The following is a 20,786-nucleotide window of genomic DNA, read 5'->3' on the forward strand; positions in this document are numbered from 1 at the left end:
TAGCTGGAGGTTTGTCATTTTCTCGCCCATTTCTTCCTAAAACAGAGTGTATACATGGAGTGCGTAAGTGTCAAACCCTTTCAAACTATAAAAGGAGGTACAAGCCCAGTCTGACTTTTCCTGAGGTTTTCCAGTCAGGCCCAGTACAGAGTAAGTACCTGAGTTGGTGTAGTTTTGGATGATGTAATGCAAGCGATGAACAATTTTATCACACCATGTAATTACATCTTCCTTCCTGTACTAGTATATAAGAAATATAAATGATGCAAAATGCGAGATATACTATTTAAATGTTAATTTAATTTTTCATTTATTAAAGGTTGGATTGCTCTGTGCATACTCTGTACTAAAGATATAGTACGTATGTTACAACAAACATAGTGCTGATATAAGGATGTTGGAGTTACATCGAACCTCAGCTACCTCCAATACAGTGCAGCCAGACACCAACTCCAGAACCTCATCTCATAATTCTCCACAGCGTTTGAACCATCAACGCCCTGCGAGTGGGCACAGCAGTGGGTGTACAGTCCTTCCCATAATCACGTTCAATAATGAGGAGCTAGATCGAGAAGAGCACGGACACTGACTCCTTTTGTTTTTTGTAGGTCTGTATTTAATGTAAACTACTTAATGGTATAAGCCGATTTATCTGTCATCACCAGCTGACAGTTCCTCTCCGGTCCTGCAGTATTTGTCTGACAGCTGAAGGCCACAGCTGATGACAGACCTCCAAGCCAAACACGCTCCTTTGTTTGGCAGTTCACTGTGTTGAGGGGGTGTTTCAAGTTGCAGTTCCAGTCCATTTGCTGTTCTCCATCTTCAGGAACGACAAAACAGGACAGACCGTTGGTCACAGAGTTCAACGTATGCAATATGCAATAAAGTACTGAACCTCGTGGGACAAAGAAACGATCAGAACTGTTATTTACTCGACTCAATTCATTTGCATAACAGATTATGCACAAGCACAATCTGCAATGTCCACAGCCATGTGCCTTATTATGTGCCTGTTATGTAATAGAACATTCTGTCGTTTGAATCAAGGAGAACAACATGTTCTACAAAAAAAACAGAATTCATATTGTCCAGGCAGCAGAATGCCAGAACAGTGTAACAGTTCCGGTGTGCCGACAACCAGCCAGAGGTCGCTAGGTACATTCCCCAATGTCCGTGGGGACCCTTGAGCAAGATGTACCAACATCTACTACCTGCTCTGACAACCCACCCATCAGCAACTAGTGCGTGAACTCCATGAGCCTAGCTGTTTACACTAGTCTGCGCCCGCCTCTGTGTGAGCCCATTCAGCTCCTGGCTTATGATGAACTGATCAGGGCTTCACTATCCTTATTGGTTTGGAGAGTCCTTCCTTCCTTTCCTATCTATCACAGGTGCGTGAAGTACAAACATTTTCAATGGTGGAGAAACAAAGGAAGGAAGCAGACTGTGAGTAAACCTTCCTTTTGGTTGTTAAGAATCAAAATCTTGCTCTCTTGTGATCTTTTTTCTGTTCACTCCTCTTTGCTACTCTCTAATGTACCCTTCAGCAGCTAGAATGAGGAAGTCAAACAACATGTGATGGGGCGGGGGGGGTTCCATACCTTTCCCCTTCAGTCCTGGGCGGCCCCTGGGTGGACCCAGTCCCAGACGTGGACCGATCCGTCCGTGGCGGCCGAGAGGAGGGTGCGCGGGCGGTCTGGGTGCCAGGCGTGGGCGGTGGTGCGGACCGGAGCCGAGCGCTCCGACGGCAGGACGGAGTGCCCTCGGTGTTGGAACAGAGCCCGCTGTTCCCTCGCCTCCGGACCCCACGTGGACACGCTGAAGACCTGCACGCCGCCGTCAAACCCTGTTGGAGGAGATGTCAGCCCACAAGCACACACACACTTATATTATGCGTCACCACATAGCCCTCACTCCCTAACATTGACAACAGGGCCAGCGGATGACGAGTGCCCACTGAGTCCTCCTGTACAGTATTACAACAAGGTCATCATTAGTGTCTCCTCCATCGGAGGAGACGTAAAACCGAGGTCCTGACTCACTGAGGTCATAAAAGATCCCAGGGCACTTACCGCAAAGAGTAGGGGTTTCCCCGGTGTCCTGGCCCAATCAGGCTCATTCAATCTGGCCCCCTAATCATCCTCCTGTATAATTGGCTGACTCATTAATACCGTCACTCTCCACCTCAAGCTGGTGTGTGGTGAGCGTTCTGGCGCAGATTGGCTGCCGGGCATCACCCAAGTGGGTGCTACATACTGGTGGTGGTTTGTGAGGTCCCCCCTTCATTGTAAATCGTCTTTTAGTGCCTAGAAAAGCGCTACATAAATTCAATCCATTATTATTATTATTATTACTGCGTGCGGTTGCAATGCGCGACACTGTCTGACACTTCATGAGCTACTAGTTGCCATGGTGACGGTAACACTCAATAGTCATTCATGGTTCAAGGAACCAGAAGAGAAAAGGAAATCCATGACTCACTGCGGGACTAGGGCTAACGTAGCAGAACGTCCTCAGCAGAAGGCTGTTGTCTATCGCTGTCCGTCTCTCTCCACGCAGAACACATGAAGGCTAACACCACTGTACACCTGTTTCTTCTCCCTGGGTCTAAGTCTCCTAACCTACTGAAGACACAGACCGGCGCCCAAACTGCTCTGAGCGGGAAACAGCTGCCCCAATTAGGCAGATAAGGCAGCCCAAATTGACGCTTGTCAGACGGGGGAAAGTGTTTTCGGAGCTTCTTTGGTTTGGATTAAAGTGGTGTCCTCATCACAACAGAGGATTTGCATTAATTGCAGCAGTAGCAGTATTAGCGGGCCAAAGCAGCAGCGTAAGCAGCACTCTTTTCCCTTATCTCGACCGTGACCACAATCTCTGACGGTCATGATAAAAGATGAAAGCTACGGAAGGACACCACTCATCCTCCTGCGGTCGGGTGGTTCCTCACCCGACACCGCCAGGCAGTCCTCCAGCGCCGGGGCCCAGGACACCCTGAGGTGGTCCCCGGCCGACCCGTCGGCGGGGACTTCCAGCAGGGCTCTGCGCGCGGGGCCGCCCGGGTTCCTCAGATCCGACACCACCACCTCCGCCCCCGACGAGAGCCTCGCCACCCGGCAGCCGGCCACGTCGGCGCCGGCCGTGGCGTGCATGCCCCAGTGGACGGGGTCCGTGGAGGCCTCCGGCGGGGGCGGTACTGGTGTGGGCGGGGGGAGGGAGGGGCTGCGCGTGTCCACGGCGAAGAGGTTCCCGTTGCGGCAGCAGGCCAGGAACACCCAGGGGCTGACGAACTGCAGGGCGCTCAGAGGCTCCGAGGAATCCGTCTCTGCCCAAGTGAGCGAGCGCACACACACACACACACACACACTTAATTATTTAAACTATTCAAAAACAGCCCCTGATTGTATCTGACACCGAGAGGAGTATCTGATCCACAGGAACAAAAACATTCCACCGTCTCCGTCTCCCACCGCCGGTCGTTAGGACCAGCGGGCCCGGGCGGACCCTGGCTCTCCGGACAGCCTCCTCCTCACCTAGCGTGTAGCAGGTGTCCCCGGAGGCCAGCTGGCTGAGCTGGACGTGGCCCAGCAGGGCCCCGTGGAGGACGCAGGGCTGTGGGGACGGGCCGGCTGCCACCTGGCTCCCCCGCTCCCCTGCTGCCTGCCCTGCAAGAGGGGCGGCCCCCTCGATGCTGCTGGTTCTCCTGAACACGTCTGAGGGGGACACAGAGGGGGGGGGTTAACATGACGTTGGGAAGTCAGATGACATGAGGGAGAAGCTAGGAGGATGACATGAGGGAGAAGCTAGGAGGATGACATGAGGGAGAAGCTAGGAGGATGACATGAGGGAGAGGCTAGGAGGATGACATGAGGGAGAAGCTAGGAGGATGACATGAGGGAGAGGCTAGGAGGATGACATGAGGGAGAAGCTAGGAGGATGACATGAGGGAGAAGCTAGGAGGATGACATGAGGGAGAGGCTAGGAGGATGACATGAGGGAGAAGCTAGGAGGATGACATGAGGGAGAGGCTAGGAGGATGACATGAGGGAGAAGCTAGGAGGATGACATGAGGGAGAAGCTAGGAGGATGACATGAGGGAGAGGCTAGGAGGATGACATGAGGGAGAAGCTAGGAGGATGACATGAGGGAGAGGCTAGGAGGAGGACATGAGGGAGAAGCTAGGAGGATGCCTGCAGATTGAGCTACGGACATTGGGGATGGAAACCCGTAGAAGCTTTCAGCAGGGAGTGAGGGAACTTGGACAACGCTCCCCTGAGTTGTTTTGATTGGTACTTTGTTGGTGTTTTTTGAAGTAGCCGTTTTGTTCCATCTGGAGTGGTTAACGTTTACCTCGCAAGGCAGCTGGATTCGCAAGACCGTGATCACTAGAAAATCCATCTTGCCAGGCTTCAGGTTATGCGTTTGAAGTCGAACCACACTCAGATCAATCAGTGCCCTATGAGTGATCTACAGCGTACACAATAGACAGTGATACTGACAGATGCTTCATCTCACCACAAGTATTCTTTTAAAATGCCTCTGTTTTTCATGGTTTCTAAGGACCACTTCCCAGATGGTTCTTTGTAACAACCAATCTGGTGAGGTTAAAGTGGCCATTTCATAGATCTCTTTCATTCTCTATGGCAGCATTTATGGCATATAAAATCTGTATGCTGCAACACAGGGAAATGAGTTGAAGAGGGCTATTGTTGCGGTGGCTCTGCCATTCACTCTCTAGTAGAATATCTACTGCTAGGGGATGGAAATCGCGTCACAAACAGTGCTGCTGCTGATTTGCATGCCGGATGGGAAGGTTGCCACCGACAACTAGTTTGTAACATTCATATAATACTGCAAATGCGAGGGCTTTCCTCAGAATCAGCATGCATATCCTCATTGTGCAATGGATAGTGACTTCAAAGACATTTATTTGCATGAACATCTTGGAGATAAGGAAGCGCACACACACACACGCACACACACACACACACACACACACACAGTCCTCACCGCTCTCATCGTCCCCGACATCCCACACCTGTAGACTGGAGCTCCGCCCATTGTTAGTTACCACACACCTTATAAGGGAAGTCAGGTATACCACGTTAGACTGCAATCAAAGATCAAGGACAACCGAGATGCAATTGTCAAGAACCATTACACACATTAGAATATTTTTGCATGCTTTCTTCACTATAAATAGCCTCATTCATTTTCAGCCCTGAAATGGTACCGTGTTCCTTGAATGTGTCGGAGACGGTGAACGGGGCCGTCGCTGAAACCGCCATGCACTACTTTAAAATCCCGTTCTGCACAGAGACCCTAAAACCATCACAACACAAAGCAAACACAGGCCAGCATGTAAGCACACGAGTACATACACTTTAGCTTGGGTAACATTTTATGAACTCTTTCACTAGGTAGACCAAATGCGTCTGTGGAATAGCTAAGATAGGATTGAAGGAATGGCTAGAAGGCTCAGGCGGTACTTAAAGTTACCTTATTTTCGTCAGCAAAGAGCTTTGGTGGTAAGTGCAGTTCCAAAATTTCATTTCGATCTGGTCCGAATCCTGCTACACATATAGCTGCAGCATAAAATCAAAGTCATATTTTGAGTCAGTATTTTCAAAGTAATCTTTTAACATCTATATAAAACAATGATGTGCCTTTTACTACTGTATTGCAATAGGCCATAGGAAAGTTAATCTAACATAGGCTATGCAATAGGATTACTCTACTCAGTACAAATGATCTAACATCAAATGGTCTTACTTTTTCCTGAGGTCCACTCTAGGACTCTCGTGGGATGGTCCAGCTGGTAGACATACAGATCCTTGTACCTGAAGTAAAACCACACGTGACGTTGACAGGTGACATTGCGCTTGCACACCGATCAAGTATACTTCCTCAAATTCGCTTTCATGGCGCGTGCATTGCGCTGTTGAAACTTCTCTCCGCAGGGGCGGAGTGCTCGTCCTACTGCTGCTCGTAACTCATCGTAACATAACAAACATGTATCGAAAGTATATTCTGCCCTTAGATCAGGGGTCTACAGCCAATACTTTAATTTGAATGAGGTAAACATTGTTTTGACTTCTGTGTAGTGTAATGTAGTGTAGTGTAGTGTAGTGGGGTATAGCTTCAAGTTTATCACAAAGGGCGACCGTTGGGAAATGAATATATCTCACGTTTTCAGCGACTCAATGAGCCAGTCATCAAACTCATCGTCCTTTACATCCCAGATATCCATTAAGGACGATGTTTTGTTTCTACGCCGCCAACTGCTTCTTCCTCTGTTTTTTTTCCCAGGGATGTACACTCCGATATAAAGTTTATACTGCCCTCTATCGTCAGCTACAGGGATGCAAGTTACTTCCTTAAAGGACCCATGGCATGCTACTTTATGGATGCTTTTATATAGGTGTTAGGGGGCCCCTAACACATTATTTTTAAGACGTTCAAGAAATTCAGCCTTGGTGCAGAATTAGAGCCACTACGAGCCAGTCCCACAATGATGCTGTAATCCATTTGGATGGTAAGCCGGTACGTGAAAATTGTAAGTCGCAAATATCCCAGCTTTCTTGCGGCATTTCACTGAGGCACGCCCCATTTTGGTCGTAGTATCTCGTCGCTTTGAAAGTAGAGCGACTTCAGTGAGGCCGAATGTAGACTCGTCAACAAAAATGGCTGCGCCTGTAAAGAGATTTAATTTCTTTGTATTTGTGTCACATTGGTAATTTTAATGTAGATTTTAAATGATTTTACACACTTGATTACATGACTACTTTATGCCGGTCACCAATTTATGCATTGTACGGTCTTGCTGTGCGTGCAATACAATGTAAAGTTGTGTTGTTTGTTTTCGAGCTGGTTTGCCAAAGAGGCTAATGTAGCTAACTATAACAATTAGTAGCCAATGAGAAACGGGAAATAAACTAGGGACGTGTCTCCGCAAATTACGGAGATTTGTGAAATAGACATATTGTTTTCATGTCAAAATATGCAATCAGTCCAACGTTATTTATTTATTCATTGTTACTTTTGCCCACTTTTTATAGGCAACCTTTAATATCATGCATGATCGATTTTTTAAAGGTATATTGTGTTATCAGAATTTGACTGCCATAATTGTATTACCTAGGTACAAACTGACACACACATTGTAAGTATAATATTGTACAACAATGGTTTGGTATGATGCCTCTTTTTTTCCATTGTCTACATCTGTATCGCCTAAAAAACCTTTCTTTGTTGAATCCAGGGGAAAAGGAAGCATATCAAAAAGGGAAATAAGGATTTCCTATGCCCAAAATGGACATGCTGGATAGAATGGGATGTGACATAGTTGAGATGTGCATTGCACTTCAAAAAAGATGTGCTAAAATTCTGTTATGATCAGTTTAAATATTTTAGATTGAATATATATATAGCCATGAGGAATTAAATATTCCTCATGGCTGACTTCGAGATGAGATGAGAAAACAAAATGAGGTGAGCTAGAGGGAGGGAATCATTTGATTGGTTTTGGGCAGAGGCTGAACACAGTGATGCTATTCTTTATTGGAGCTAAAGTCCTTTGTATTCACCACTGCATTGATAGCTAGCACTGACATTTCAACAATGCAATGTCATTAGCTTCCGGTAATCATTATTATAGAGCTGGGTACAGATTGTGATAGCCAATCATATTTTTGTATATGCATCTGTTCTGTTCATCAATGTTCATAAAAAGCCTCTGTCTATAAAGATGATTGTCCTTTAGATTTCCACCCCCCCTTCAGATATAATTATTTAATTTTGGATGAAACAACCAGTTTCAGTTTACATTTTATTCCAAAACTAAACAAAACACCTTGAAAGTCCCCACTTACTGTTCTTGTCTCTTGTCCATGCTTTCATCTCCTCCTAACCCACAGCAATGCACTCTTAGTATACACCACAAACCCACCCCCCCCCCCCCCCCCACACACACACACACACACACACACTTCATCAGCATGCGTAGCAGGAACGTCCAAAGGCCCCAGTGTAGTCAGAGAAGCGCTTGTTCATGTTCTTGTTGTTGAAGAAACAAAGACGAAACGCCTGCGGCCATTCCCTCTGAACTGGCGCTTCCTGTCACCTTTGGGGTTTTACCATCAAACCCCTTTTCCCATGCAGGTTATTAAATATGCCCCAAATATCAATGATTACCCCAGTCTTCCCTAGGCACGTGTGTTTCAGACTTCAAAGCTTTCCTCCCCACAACCCCCATCTCAAGGATCCACTCAAACAAGTGTATTGCAAATCACATGAATGGAGGTCATAGCTATGACATTTATGATAAAAAAAAATCTATACTTCCTCTGGAACAGACCAAACCTCACCATCAGACCCACACCTGTTGTCATCCCTCCACATTAGGTGAACTGGTTATCCACTCCCTCCCTCCCTGTGGGTATTCTCCTCATCTTTTTGTCATAGTAGAGAGTAGAGTTCTGAAAGTTCTTGCAAGCAGGAGGTAGTAAAACCCATGGCAAATTTGTCATAGTTTTAGTACTGTTGTTGTGGATTAGTTTTATAATGAGCGACGTTGTACATGAAATGCGTGGCATTATGCTGAGAAGCTTGACCCTCACTCAGAGATAAACCAAAAAATAAAACTCTGCTCATTGTGAGTCATACAGATACACAGTATACGTGTCCAGGAGGCCTAATCCTCTCTCGGTAGCGATCATCATAAATCAATGGCTGTTCAGAATGAGCTCCACAAATCAGGACATCACTATACACCATTGCGTTACAATATAAGCTTAACACTCTCTCGGACACCGCAGTCAACCGCTGCCCAGACAGAGCTTGCCGTCCAGGGCTGTAGAAAAAATGCAACTTGGACTTGCTCGACCAAGTTGTATGCATGAGGGAGTTGGGGAGGGGCTGGACCAGAGCCAGGTTGCGGCTGGACCTAGATATAGAGCTGGACTAGGTTGCCCGTTGGCTTTCCAGTGAGCAGCCTCACCATATTTCTAGCCTGGTTGGAGTAAGGACATCAAGGAACTGTCCCGGGCATATGTCTTTGCAGCCTGAAAAATAGGGGGCCCTGCCCTGAGACCCTCTACAGCCTTCAGTGACCTTGGGTCCCTTTGAATGGGATGTGTTTGCTTGGCCCAGCGCCCATATAATCGGCACCAGTATTATTTTACTTATTTGACCAAGTGGGCTCAGTCAATCCTCCTTCCCGGAGGCAGGTACGGTTGCCTCCGAATTGGTGGAGAATTTTGAAAGGTTTGGGGCGCCACCTACAGTCCACTGAGACCAAGTGAGCAGTTTTTTTCCAACTGTGTGACCTCTTAGAGATCCATAAAACACGTACGACCCCCTCCCACCCTCAATCAGATAGTTCAGTCGTTTCTGATCTACTGGAACAGACGTGCTGTACTGTGACACATCTTTTCAAAACAAGACATTTTTTAATGCTTTCCTTGTTAAATACATGATCCTTGAACTATGTACAAACAAGACGGATAAGAAATAATCAAATTGTATAAGATTTAATAAAAATAGTAAATATATATACAGCTCTCTTTGGGACAATATTCCCATAACTTCCTGATATGGTATCGGCTAGAAGGGCCCATAGACTACCACCAGGGATAGTGCTCAAGGATAGATACTTTACTCCGAGACCAGAAGATTCCAGTTTCTACCATCCTTATCCCTTAGAAGATTCTATAATCTAGGTGCAGCCATATTTAGCTCTGTTGGTTCCTTCCCTTATTGAATATCCCTAGACTCTTAGTGGCCAAGCAGCGAACTACACACTTTGGGGTATATGGAAGCAGGGAACAGAGCCCTCTGACAGAATACATTGTCTGTCCACGACTCACCGTTATTCAAATGTAATCCCCAATCATGCAGCAATTTACTCACAATGCAATTGCATTAAGTGAATTGAACCATCACCTGTTCCCGGGACAAAGTAAACGGCAGCAGATAAACAGGGAGCTCGTCAATAGTGTGCAATGGGGGTGAGCTTTTCATATAGGTATCCAAATATTTGACGTTTATGCTACAGTTGCAACACAGAATTATGGAATCGATTAGCTGGACGTGAATGGAAACAGGAGAGTTTTGAATTAGGGAAACGTGGAAACCATTCCATCACGGACTGGATCTCAAAACACTGAATGACCAAGAACCTTCCAAGAATTGCCCGATATATCTAAACCAAAAGGGACAGGGCTGAATGCAACTACGGAATAGGCCTCAAATTCTCCATTTGGGTAGCTCTCAACCCCTTTCATGCTGGATGTTTACCACACACCCATCTGAGCTGAGGCTGCTGGCCGAGGTCGGCCAGGTCTCGAGCAGAGAACCAGCTGCACTGGCAAGCGTAGGCCCGTTTCCCTTTGCTCCTCCTCAGCTTTGCTCGCAGTCTCTCCCCATCTGGCATATTGTTCCTGGAGAACACACACACACACACACACACACACACACACACACACACACACACACACACACACACACACACACACACACACACACACACACACACACACACACACACACACACACACACACACTTCGAGGTTAATCTGCAGGAACCTTCACGTTAAAGAGCGTTTTTTGAAGGCTTACGGCGGGATTCCACCGCACGCGTTACGGCCGCATTAAGGCCGCGCAGCTGCGGCACGGAACGGCTGCGACTCTGCCCTGCTTGCATTTCCACCGGGCGCGTTACGGCAGCGCTACGCTGCCTTGTGAGCCAGCCGCATTCACGCGATAATCCTAATGTACTCAACTTCCACTCCCAAAACGACTGCAATTAAATGCCTCGCTTTGTTCTTCCGGCCATTGCCCTTATAAAAAGGATGATTTGGTACATAAATGACTTCATGTTGCTGAACTTCGACAATGAGTCTCTCGTCGTCCATGTTGCCGACCCTCTGATTGATTGACTGCTTACCTGGTGCCACCGGTCATGACGTAATAATGTTGATGTGAATTGTGATAGGCTACATGAGCTGAGTGCTGCGTTTTATTGTGAAAATTGACCGGATGCTCTATGGCTTTTACTTTTTCACTTCCTGCCCTACTTGATCTGCTCTGTTGAAATTGACGCGGTTCAGAAACGGCTTGTGGCAAAAATAGAAATGATACGGAATGATAGCGCTGCGGCACGGCGAGCCGCTCCTGGGACGCTGCTGAGACGTTCCGCAGCCGCGCCCGGTGGAAATGGTCTCATTGATTAGAGTGGAACCTATCTGCTGCGGTGACCGCGGCCAAGACGTGCCGCAGCCATAATGCTGCCGTAACGCGTCCGGTGGAATCAGGCCTTTAGGTTCAAGCGCACCGGTGTAATTTTAGTTTGACGATATTCTCTTTCAAAACCAAATAGTTTGAAATAGTTTATTGGTATTATAATATTGTCCAATGTCCAGTCTTGGCGTCAAGACATGACATTGGACAATATTTCACACTATTAGATCGCTGATGTTGATACACAACACATTTTCTTCATAATTTCAAGGGTTAGAAACATTGTAAACAATACTACGGTAATCTGAAATAAAACGTCTCTCAATGAGCTGTTCAGATTAGGAAGCATAAAAGGAAATATTCAACGTCAAACTAAAATCATCATGGCGGATATCTTTGTGTGGGTTCCGACCCAAGTATATTAAATGTCTCTTAAACAAATCAATCCAATTTTTCAGAAGGCTATAAAACCCGAAATAGGCAAGTGGTCAATGTTATGTCTGTTATTTTTTTCTTTCATAATTTGTTCTAATATTCATTTTTGAATCACATGTACATGGTTATGCAAAAAAAATCAGTATATTCTAGTGCTATCCCAGGGATAACATAAAAAGAAATCAACGTAAAGCCACGAGACATGTATCTTTAGAGCTTAGTGCAGCCATCATCACATTGGCCAAACATGATGACCAAATTACCCTTCTTGAGTTTTAGATTCGGCTATTAGGTTTAATGCTTTTAGAAGGGTTTTGATAATGAACTCTTTCAGCAGCTATTTTAATCTTTAAAGGAGTTCAAACGAAACCCAAAAGCTCTACCTACATATAATAACGGGATGGTTATTTGATAAAACATGAATAGAAGACGTAGCAATGATTTTTCTTTTATGGTGAGCCATTACCCACAATAGAACGATAAGGATGGTCTTCCCCTTGAACCAGCGTGAGCCTCCGCTGATTTAAGTTTCGATACGTCGGTGCCGGCGGCGCCGTCATGATGACACACAGCTCGTAGCTGTGTTCGAAATCGTTCCCTATCACGGATATAGTTCACTATATATGGTGCTCGCCATTTTGTGGTGTTGTTCGAATTCTCACTGGTTAATTTCATGCCCTATATTGTGCACTTAAAATACCCAAAATTTGAGTGTACATATGATGTTCCCTACGTGTTACTCCCGTATACCACAATGCAATGCAGTCGTGTTTTTCCAGAGGAGAAAAATAAGCTGAATAACCGCGAAAACAAATACATTTAATGATGGAGTCTCCGGCTTTCGTTTAGAAATGTCAACAATTTATTTGGGATTTAACATAGAAAATTTAACATTCAAAATTAATAAGAAAAACCTTGTTCAAGGAAATGTAACATTCAACATCAATACAACCTCCAGCTTTCCTCGAGAGTGCCCGGTTTGTTTACATGATGTGGGCGCATCTGTCTGCGTCACACAAATACCCGGCGTATTTACTGACGCAAATGACGTTTAGAAATGTTCAGCGTAGTGTCCGAATTCTCGTTTGTCCGTTCCATGTGTAGTGCACTATATCATGAACACTATAGGGAATAGTGAGTGAGTGAATAGGGAACGATTTCGAACACAGCTCATGTACCACAGCTGTGACCCGGAAATGTTGCAGCGGGGTGTGATGTCATTTTGCCGTGCGAGCAGACCGGTAGGTTTCGAGCCCCTCCCCTCTCCTCTCGCAGCAGTGAGTGAATACGGCAGTCAGCGCTACATAGTATGTTTTCCACCTGTGCCAGTTAATTTCAATTACAATTTGCGGGGCTTTTAAGTTGTAAAAATAGCTACCACAGCGCTGTTTTTCGAAAATAAATAAATAATAATAATTATTTAAAAAAATGATCGCCTTTTTATCGGCAACTTGAGACGATCGACGATGGAATCCATCTATCGTCGATAGTCGATAGAATCGACTATCGGCCCATCCCTAGCGTCCATGCAACAATCTTACTCGATATTGTAGTTGTGTTTTTTGGGTTATTAAAATAACACTGTAGAAAGTAAAAACAATCAGTTGATAAAAAGGAGATTCTGCAACAGCGGTCTCCCCTGGCTCCGATTCAGGTAGGGGGCAAGCTGCTCATATGAATGTGTGCGTATTATTTTTTTCTTTTCTTATTTCGCAGAAGTCTTATATTCGATCTGAAAACGTTAGATATTCAAATCTTGAAATTATGTATTTGGGCCAGCCCTAGGCAACATGTCTCAATCGTATAACTCTTACATCTCTGCTGTCCTCACCTGAGGAATAGATAGTCACAGGAGGAGTCCCATTCCTGGTCTTCAAACATCAGGACCCGGAAGTCACAGGATGTACACCTCAACTGGTCACACGACCTGTTGGCCAGGGTTAGAGGTCAACTGTTAATAGTCGGTTTCGAGTGAAAAAACATTAAGCAGGACACCTTTTTCGACACAGTCTTTATTGATCTTATAATGTTTTCCTTATAGTGTAAAGCGTTTGTTATCCAATGACATCAACATCTCCGGTCCTCTAACACAGGTAACGAAAGCGGAGAAGAATACAAAATATATCAAACGAAAAGCTAATTGAAGCACCTCTGTGACAACAAAGTTCCAACACCATTAGGGATCGAGGTTCCACCGAGGAAAACAGGACGGCATCTGCATGTCAAATAAAAAACATATATATTTTCTTTTTGTGAAACAATCGTCAAATCCCGCCGGCGGGCAAGTTTTAGTTACACCACCCCTTCCTCCCAACATGCTGGGTCAATTTTCGGCATCGGATAAGTGATATAGTCACGTCATACACAGTTTGAAAGCTGAGAATCTCAGGATTGTCATTCAATGTCAACCATTTGGTGGAATAAATATGTTTAGTGAATATAGATCAAATATATTCTAGTGTCTTAGGTCAAAAAAGCCCCCCTCACCCTCCCCCTCCCTTGGTGCATTCTTACTTTATCTTCGTTGTGGATATCATGTTGGGTCTTGAAATTTTCATAAGAGTCCACAGAAATCGAATATCAATATTATTTTAGTCTAATTACATTGTGTATATGCACAAGCCATCTTATACAAAGCAGCCGAAAAATTGATAACCGAAAGGCTGCAATGAATTTGTAGAAAATTGCGATTTAGGGTGTGAATTCCGTACTTCTAATCCCCCGTTACTTCAAGTCTACTTACTTTTTATCTTCCGATTGACTCAAGGATTTCCCCTCTACCTTGCTTCCTTTGGGGATCGGTTCAGTCTGGAAATAAGGCAATTAAGCACACATGTTTTCCAAACGGGGCCTATCTCATCTCTTTGAGTAGGCATATTGTTTGTAGGTACTTTCCCCCCCCCCCCCCGAAAAGTATGTGATTGGTCTATTGGCTAAAGATGGTGTTATGTCCACTGAACTACAGTATGCATGCCCAATAAAACCAATATACAATCACCTCTACAGGCGTCGAACCATCATAGTCTTCATCTAATAACTCTTCCAGGAGGGCATCGATGTCTTCTGGGTCACTGGTTTGATGTTGACAGGCCAAGCGTTTAGAAAGGATGCAATATGTACATATCCTAGGCTTATCCTGTTGCTGGGGCAAACAAGCCAGCCTTCTTGTACAAAATATGCGCAAAACAAGTCAAGGAAGTGTGTCATTATTATTCAACACTACAAAAAAGCTTGCCATTTTAAACCCTGACGTTAAATTGAGCGTCTACCACGGTCACGTCGGTAAGCTAACACTGTTAGCATGATTGCTATCCAAAGTAGCAGGCCTACCTGCGTTTATTATCCTTTTCTCTCGGGTATTTTGGAGTATTGGTTGAATCGGTCCGACTTTCAGATCGTGTTGAATCGCTGTAGAAAAACTTTTTTTCAACTTCATCAAGCAGTTCGTCTAGGTCGTCATCCATACTGAGCGATGACTGTTCTCTAGGCTAGCTTGCTAACAGCCTCCGTCCTGGACGCTCAAGACGCCTGTTACTAAGAAACAAAGTGGATTGAAAAACATGTACATGGTTACGGTGGCGTAATCTGAACTATTGGGTACAATACGAGGCTGCATAGTGTATTCGGTTAAATATATTATCTTATTATGAATCAAAGTTATTACGTGAGTTATCTGCGAGTTGATAATTTGTGTAAAGACCAAAACGAGATTCGTTGTCGGCAGGATTCGAACCTGCGCGGGAAGATCCCAATGGATTTCTAGTCCATCGCCTTAACCACTCGGCCACGACAACTCGGTGCACTGTAAGCTAGTTAGTCACTTTAAATACATTTTAGAGACATTTCTCAATAAGCATAAAAAACAAATGGTTTTGTTTTGATCCAATTGCGCGAATCATTGTCAGAATACAGGATGAGTGTTCTGTTTCATTTGTTTCCCCTGCCAACACAAATTAACGTTTTAAGGTTGTTAATGGTCCACCGATGCCATCTACTGGCGAAAGTTGTAACGTATTGTCTGATGTTGTCATGGTTACACGCTACACGCTCCATTACTGTTAACGGAGCGTGTAGCATACAAACATCTTCTACCAAGTCATGGGATTGTATATATCATTGCCGCAAAGCAAATAATTATACGCATCTAGCAATTTGTACTGCCTTCAGATTATCTTTTACAATACACTACAAATGTCCCGCCTATATATGAGGTCACCATTATGTGTATGTACGGATGTTCTCAGACGAATCAACACACCAACCACATGTTGACCGACCGGCGTGCAGGTGTTGGGGTACCAGATTGACTCGGCTGTGACGGACAAAAAATGAAAACAGGAAAAGCTATGAAGACGGGTACCTTCAGAGTGGTCACTACGTGTTTAATATTCGGTAAGTTTTAGAAAAAATAAGTACCCTAGAAACAAATGACATGTACCGAAATTGGCTAGGCATCTGGAGCAACGTGCAATAGTGCATTAGCTCTGGTTAGCATCAAGTAGAAGGTAGGCAACGGGGACCATATTACGCCAGGTTTCCACAGCACTATTTCAAATCAAATATACACACTTTTAAATATATCCTGGCGATATAGTGCGTTCACAACCCTGGAATGGGGAAAACATTTTCACGACGTTGGAAAGTTTGCGTGAAAGACACCTCATGACGCTGTTATGATTCTACTTCCGTTCGGCAACTCGGGCCAAATTTTATTAATCTAATAACAGAGCCCTGTTAGTGACGTATGGTTTACTAGTGACGGAACATGAGGCGGAACATGAACTTTTTAGTCAATAGTAAAGAATCAACCATCATATGGTTGATGTCAAGTTTTCTATTGACATCGAAAACTTTGCTCAGTTTTGAACGTTGTGTACTGGAAAAACAGATCTAGATAAGGGGAAGTGTTTCCTTCCATACTGTGGCAATACTGTATGTGCTTCTCATAAATAAATACAAAAGTATAGTAGGTGAAAGGCATCAAGGAGAAAAAGGCATGCAAACTTGAAACTGATTATACCAAGTTCTGGTTGGTTCTGACGGTTTTTTTATCGGATAATAACCCCCTGCTGTGAATAACTTTTAGATTCCCAACCGGCTGTTTCCCAAGTGCACATGAACGGTGTGGCACCCGATTTGGTTCCCCCCCAGTTCCTGTTCCCCCTTACGCTGATTTACCGATGAGCCGTGCGTAGTTGCTATGTTACCGTACGTGCTTGAGGAAGAAAAGCAATTCGAAAACAGCTGGTTGTACGGAAAGCGAAATGGGACAAACCTCACACCAGGCTGTGCGGCAGTAGTCTACTAGTCAGCTACGTTGATTTTAGAGTCACAACACAACTATAACACACAGGCATTATTCATGAAGGTGTTTGTAAGACCATTCATTGTCAATCTTTGCAAAGGAATACGATTCAAGGACAAAATAATGTATTTATTATGGCTGGACAAAGATTACGTTTTAAGTATTACGTTTTTGTCCAGCCATAGTTTATTCTGGCTCCTTTTTAATGGGGAGCCTGGTGTATTGGCATTTAGCACACTGTGAAACCTGATGGTTCAAAAGCAGACATGGGAAATGCAGTCCAGGAAGCAAGACAATCTATGGATACGCTCAATATATTATACACTCCAATCAAATAATTCCATTTACCCATTTATCCAAGTCAATCCCCATTCCAGGCCAGTAAAACCTGGCGGTGACTGCATATTTGGTTTTTTGGGTTCCACAGTGGCCTCCATGAGCACTGTCATGAAAGTCCAAGAAAATCTGATCGGCCTCCTCCGCGCCAACCACAGCTTTCTTGCGCACCTCCATTTCATTTTTCGACGAAATGTAATACATTGTATCACCTATTGAAACAAGGTTGTTGTCAGTAGCCTACAAGAAACACGTCCTTTTTTCTGATAAGCCATTAATAAGAGCAGGAGATCAGGGAATTGTTTTTGAGGTAGGCATATCGTTACCATGGCTTACCATCTAGTATGAAACGGGCGGAGCGCCTTCGAATTATATATTTCTGCTCCTTCGAAATACCTGGGGGATATGAGCCATCTCGTTTGTAGGTAAGCAGCTCGATGTACATGCATTTGTCCATTATAAATTCATGCAACAAATGCAACAAACAAGTTTCCCAGATCATGTACAGCCTTGCCATCATAATTTATACAATTCGCACCCGTCAGAATAGGTTAGACGCACACTCTTCAATTAGGCTACAATCACAGTATATACGCACTACAATTATATTATTATTGTGCCTCGATCAGACAAAACAGACAAGAGCAGAGTCCAACCAAGATTTCAGAGTCATTTCTTTATTAGTTCCAAAGAAATGCATGATTTCTATAATGATTTATTAATACATTTATTTATTTATTTTATTAGAAAAAACTAAGCAGCACAGAATGCCTTCATTCATGATTTCACACAAATCAATGATCCGATGATATTCACCGAACACATTCAACAACAAAGCATGGCATTTATTTATTCAACATTATAAACAAATCAACAGATCCTCAGATAAGACATATTAGAAATGCAATTGACTAATTGATATTAAAAATAATGACTAACAACACTGAATTAAAGAACAGAATATCGAAACAATAGGGAAATCGCGTTTTCGCTTTCCATCTCACGCAAATCGTCAATCATTTTGTACCACTTGGCTTTCCGTGGATCCAGTTGTTCTGGCTTGGTCCTGTGGGCGGAGTCATTTAACATGGCGTTTCGAGGGGGAACAGCGAACCAAATCGGGTGCCACAACGGTCGCTGTCAGGAAGACGCGTAAGCGTGAGAGTCATCGCTGGCGAGCCCTATCACCTACTATCCTTTTGCGTTTATTTAAAATAAATGCATTGCCTCAAAACCCATAAATAAATAACGTAAACAAACATCTAAGCTAAGGTTAGCATTTCGCTAAGTATTACTTTTCCTCCAGAGATCCCGCTAATGTTGGGTTATAAAGTAAAGGGAAACAAGATATCTATTCTTCCTCCACCTCTCGCTTCTCTGCTTGGTGTCGCTGACGCTTATAGTTTGCCTCCCTCGCTCTGGTAACGTGAAAAAAACAACAACGAAGCTCCGAATACTGATTTAAGCTTCGAATACTAATTTTCCGAACGAGTATTCGAATATTCGAATAATTCGGGCCAGCCCTAGATCCGAGGCACCACTAGTGAAATGTGTCCATGGTGTAATCCCCCCCCCCCCACATCTGGTCTCTTTTATATTTATGCATTATGGTCTGCGTGATGCAAAATTAATTTTGGGGCTCTAGCCCTCATAAAGCATCCTCAAATTCTCCATTGACATGCATTGAAAACACAAGCAGTTGCTACTAGAAATGTATCTAAATTCTTATACAAGAAATACAAATAAGAGTTTTCCTCCTTAAAAATAAGGCGGTCCCTTTCCTGCCCCAGGGGCCTGAGATGGCCAAGATGGCCAAGATTCGGTGTGTGATTCCCAGTCAGGCCCTAGAATAAGGTTGTCCAATCTCAGATTGGTAGGAACTTCCTGTCTCCAAAGCTGCCTTTTACACCACATTCTGATCAACTAGGTTGTAGTTATAGTTCCCCATTTCAGTGGGATGTAGATGGAAATTCGTGCCCTAAGGCGTGTAAACACAGGTAGCCTGTGGTCAAGTTTCTCAATTCTGGGGTCAAAAGGTCAAAATAAGCCTGCACCATGTCCCTTATGAGATTAAAAGAATGTCATCTGCATTTCGCTCTTAACTTATTTTTGTTATGAAATAGAGGTCTAATTCTCAGATATGCTTGTTGGAGGGGTAGGTCTTGGAAGAATTTCAGCTTACAATCGTGCAAGCAAGCCGTTTGAGTTGCCACGAGATGGAGCATTGGCTGAGGCGTTGAGTCATTTATGTAGGAATGGAGCCCCCAAATTGATAATTGTATATGTCTTCGAGACCCTCTTGGATATAAAAGGGACCCCAGGTCTATAGCTCACTTGTTTTTGACTTTGACCCACCTACTCAAGTCATCTACTCATTGCATCTCTTCCTGTAGGGCTTTTGCCCCCTAATTGATCATTCTAGTATATTTGAATTCCCTCTCTCTTTTAAAAGACACCACCAACACTGGGGCGTGGCAACAATTCCCATAATCCATACGGGAAGGGGGGGGGGGTGCTGGACAGTGGACAGTAGGGGTGCTCAATACATAAATAAATAGGATATTGTACATACATACAGTGACGTAACTAGCCCTTAGACAAGTGAATTGAAAATAAAAAGGTTGATACATAGTCATTTATTGAAATTGAACTGCGGCTGGCCCTCAAAAGGCACCTTAGAATATTTGTATGAGATCAGTATAATAGATCAGATATAAACACTATAGACAGGGTGTATTATACTACTGTCTGTATAGCAGGGGTCGGCAACCTTTCTACATGAAGTACCAATTTGAAATGTTTTTGAATTGAGTGTGTAATGCCGACTATATCCACTGGGTGGCAATGTGCTTTTCAGTAACTAATATACTGAAAATATTGATTTGCATTTGGAGCAAATGTCAGAAAGGGAGACCAAAGTGTGTCAGGGAGATAAAGGGAGATCAAATGTATGCCCCCCCCCCCATTCTATATATATATGCAGTGCACACAATTTCAAAACAAAGTGCAGTAACTAATTTAGCATGTACACAGAAACTCAGAACTTTACTCAGAACTCAGAACAGAAATACCAAATAACGTGACAGCTATACATGCAAACCCATTTTGTGTACTACAGATAAACAGATGCCTACCAGTCAGTATGATCCATGGCCCTGTCAGTATGATCCAAAGCCAGTGCATCGTTCTCTAGACAGCCTCTCCGGTACAGATGTCAAGTGGAGATGCAGGCGCCGTGATCTTGCACTGCTGTGGTTTCTAGTTATTTACGTAGCTCTGCAAATTTAGTCAATCACAGTGTTGAAATCATCAGCACAATTAGCTTAATTTCCATGTTCTGTGTATCCAACCTTTTATTAGGTATATTAGAGATACATCCATTTGGTCTCCATCAAAGCTTGATGAGGAAAGAGAACATGGGCCCATACTTCTTAATGTCCCCAAATGATGTTGCGAACTCAGACTCAAGCTTGCT

The 20,786-nt window shown here is 44.1% G+C and overlaps 2 protein-coding genes and 1 non-coding gene across 3 annotated transcripts; all 3 read right to left on the minus strand.

Moving 5' to 3' along the window:
- Positions 1–280: 280 nt before the first annotated feature.
- wdr73 (WD repeat domain 73) lies at positions 281–6,319 on the minus strand. The gene is made up of 9 exons (XM_030370441.1): positions 6,186–6,319; positions 5,770–5,837; positions 5,497–5,582; positions 5,231–5,319; positions 5,008–5,075; positions 3,531–3,710; positions 2,948–3,322; positions 1,602–1,846; positions 281–820 (listed from the first exon to the last, which is right to left on the minus strand). The coding sequence occupies exons 1-8, from the start codon at positions 6,245–6,247 to the stop codon at positions 1,611–1,613; spliced, it is 1,164 nt and encodes a 387-aa protein (XP_030226301.1). The 5' UTR covers positions 6,248–6,319; the 3' UTR covers positions 281–820; positions 1,602–1,610.
- A 3,107-nt stretch (positions 6,320–9,426) lies between these two features.
- Positions 9,427–15,472, minus strand: cfap418 (cilia and flagella associated protein 418). Its single transcript, XM_030370442.1, has 7 exons — positions 15,335–15,472; positions 15,001–15,204; positions 14,669–14,741; positions 14,414–14,478; positions 13,820–13,885; positions 13,502–13,597; positions 9,427–10,436 (listed from the first exon to the last, which is right to left on the minus strand). The coding sequence occupies exons 2-7, from the start codon at positions 15,132–15,134 to the stop codon at positions 10,277–10,279; spliced, it is 594 nt and encodes a 197-aa protein (XP_030226302.1). The 5' UTR covers positions 15,135–15,204; positions 15,335–15,472; the 3' UTR covers positions 9,427–10,276.
- Positions 15,383–15,464, minus strand: trnas-aga (transfer RNA serine (anticodon AGA)). The gene has a single exon. It is a non-coding gene; the product is annotated as a tRNA-Ser (tRNA).
- Positions 15,473–20,786: the final 5,314 nt, after the last annotated feature.

Source organism: Gadus morhua, chromosome 11, assembly GCF_902167405.1.
Source record: "Gadus morhua chromosome 11, gadMor3.0, whole genome shotgun sequence".
NCBI classification, from domain to species: Eukaryota; Metazoa; Chordata; class Actinopteri; order Gadiformes; family Gadidae; genus Gadus; species Gadus morhua.

Coding starts and splice junctions, on each gene's coding strand:
- cfap418 (XM_030370442.1), bottom strand. CDS start 15,134: ATGGATGACGACCTAGACGAACTGCTTGATGAAGTTGAAAAAAAGTTT. Junction 14,742..15,000: donor GAAAAGGATAATAAACGCAG/GTAGGCCTGCTA, acceptor ACATCAAACCAG/TGACCCAGAAGACATCGATG. Junction 13,598..13,819: donor GGAACTTTGTTGTCACAGAG/GTGCTTCAATTA, acceptor CCTGGCCAACAG/GTCGTGTGACCAGTTGAGGT.
- wdr73 (XM_030370441.1), bottom strand. CDS start 6,247: ATGGATATCTGGGATGTAAAGGACGATGAGTTTGATGACTGGCTCATT. Junction 5,583..5,769: donor AGAGTGGACCTCAGGAAAAA/GTAAGACCATTT, acceptor TTTATGCTGCAG/CTATATGTGTAGCAGGATTC. Junction 5,320..5,496: donor TCTTTGCTGACGAAAATAAG/GTAACTTTAAGT, acceptor TGATGGTTTTAG/GGTCTCTGTGCAGAACGGGA.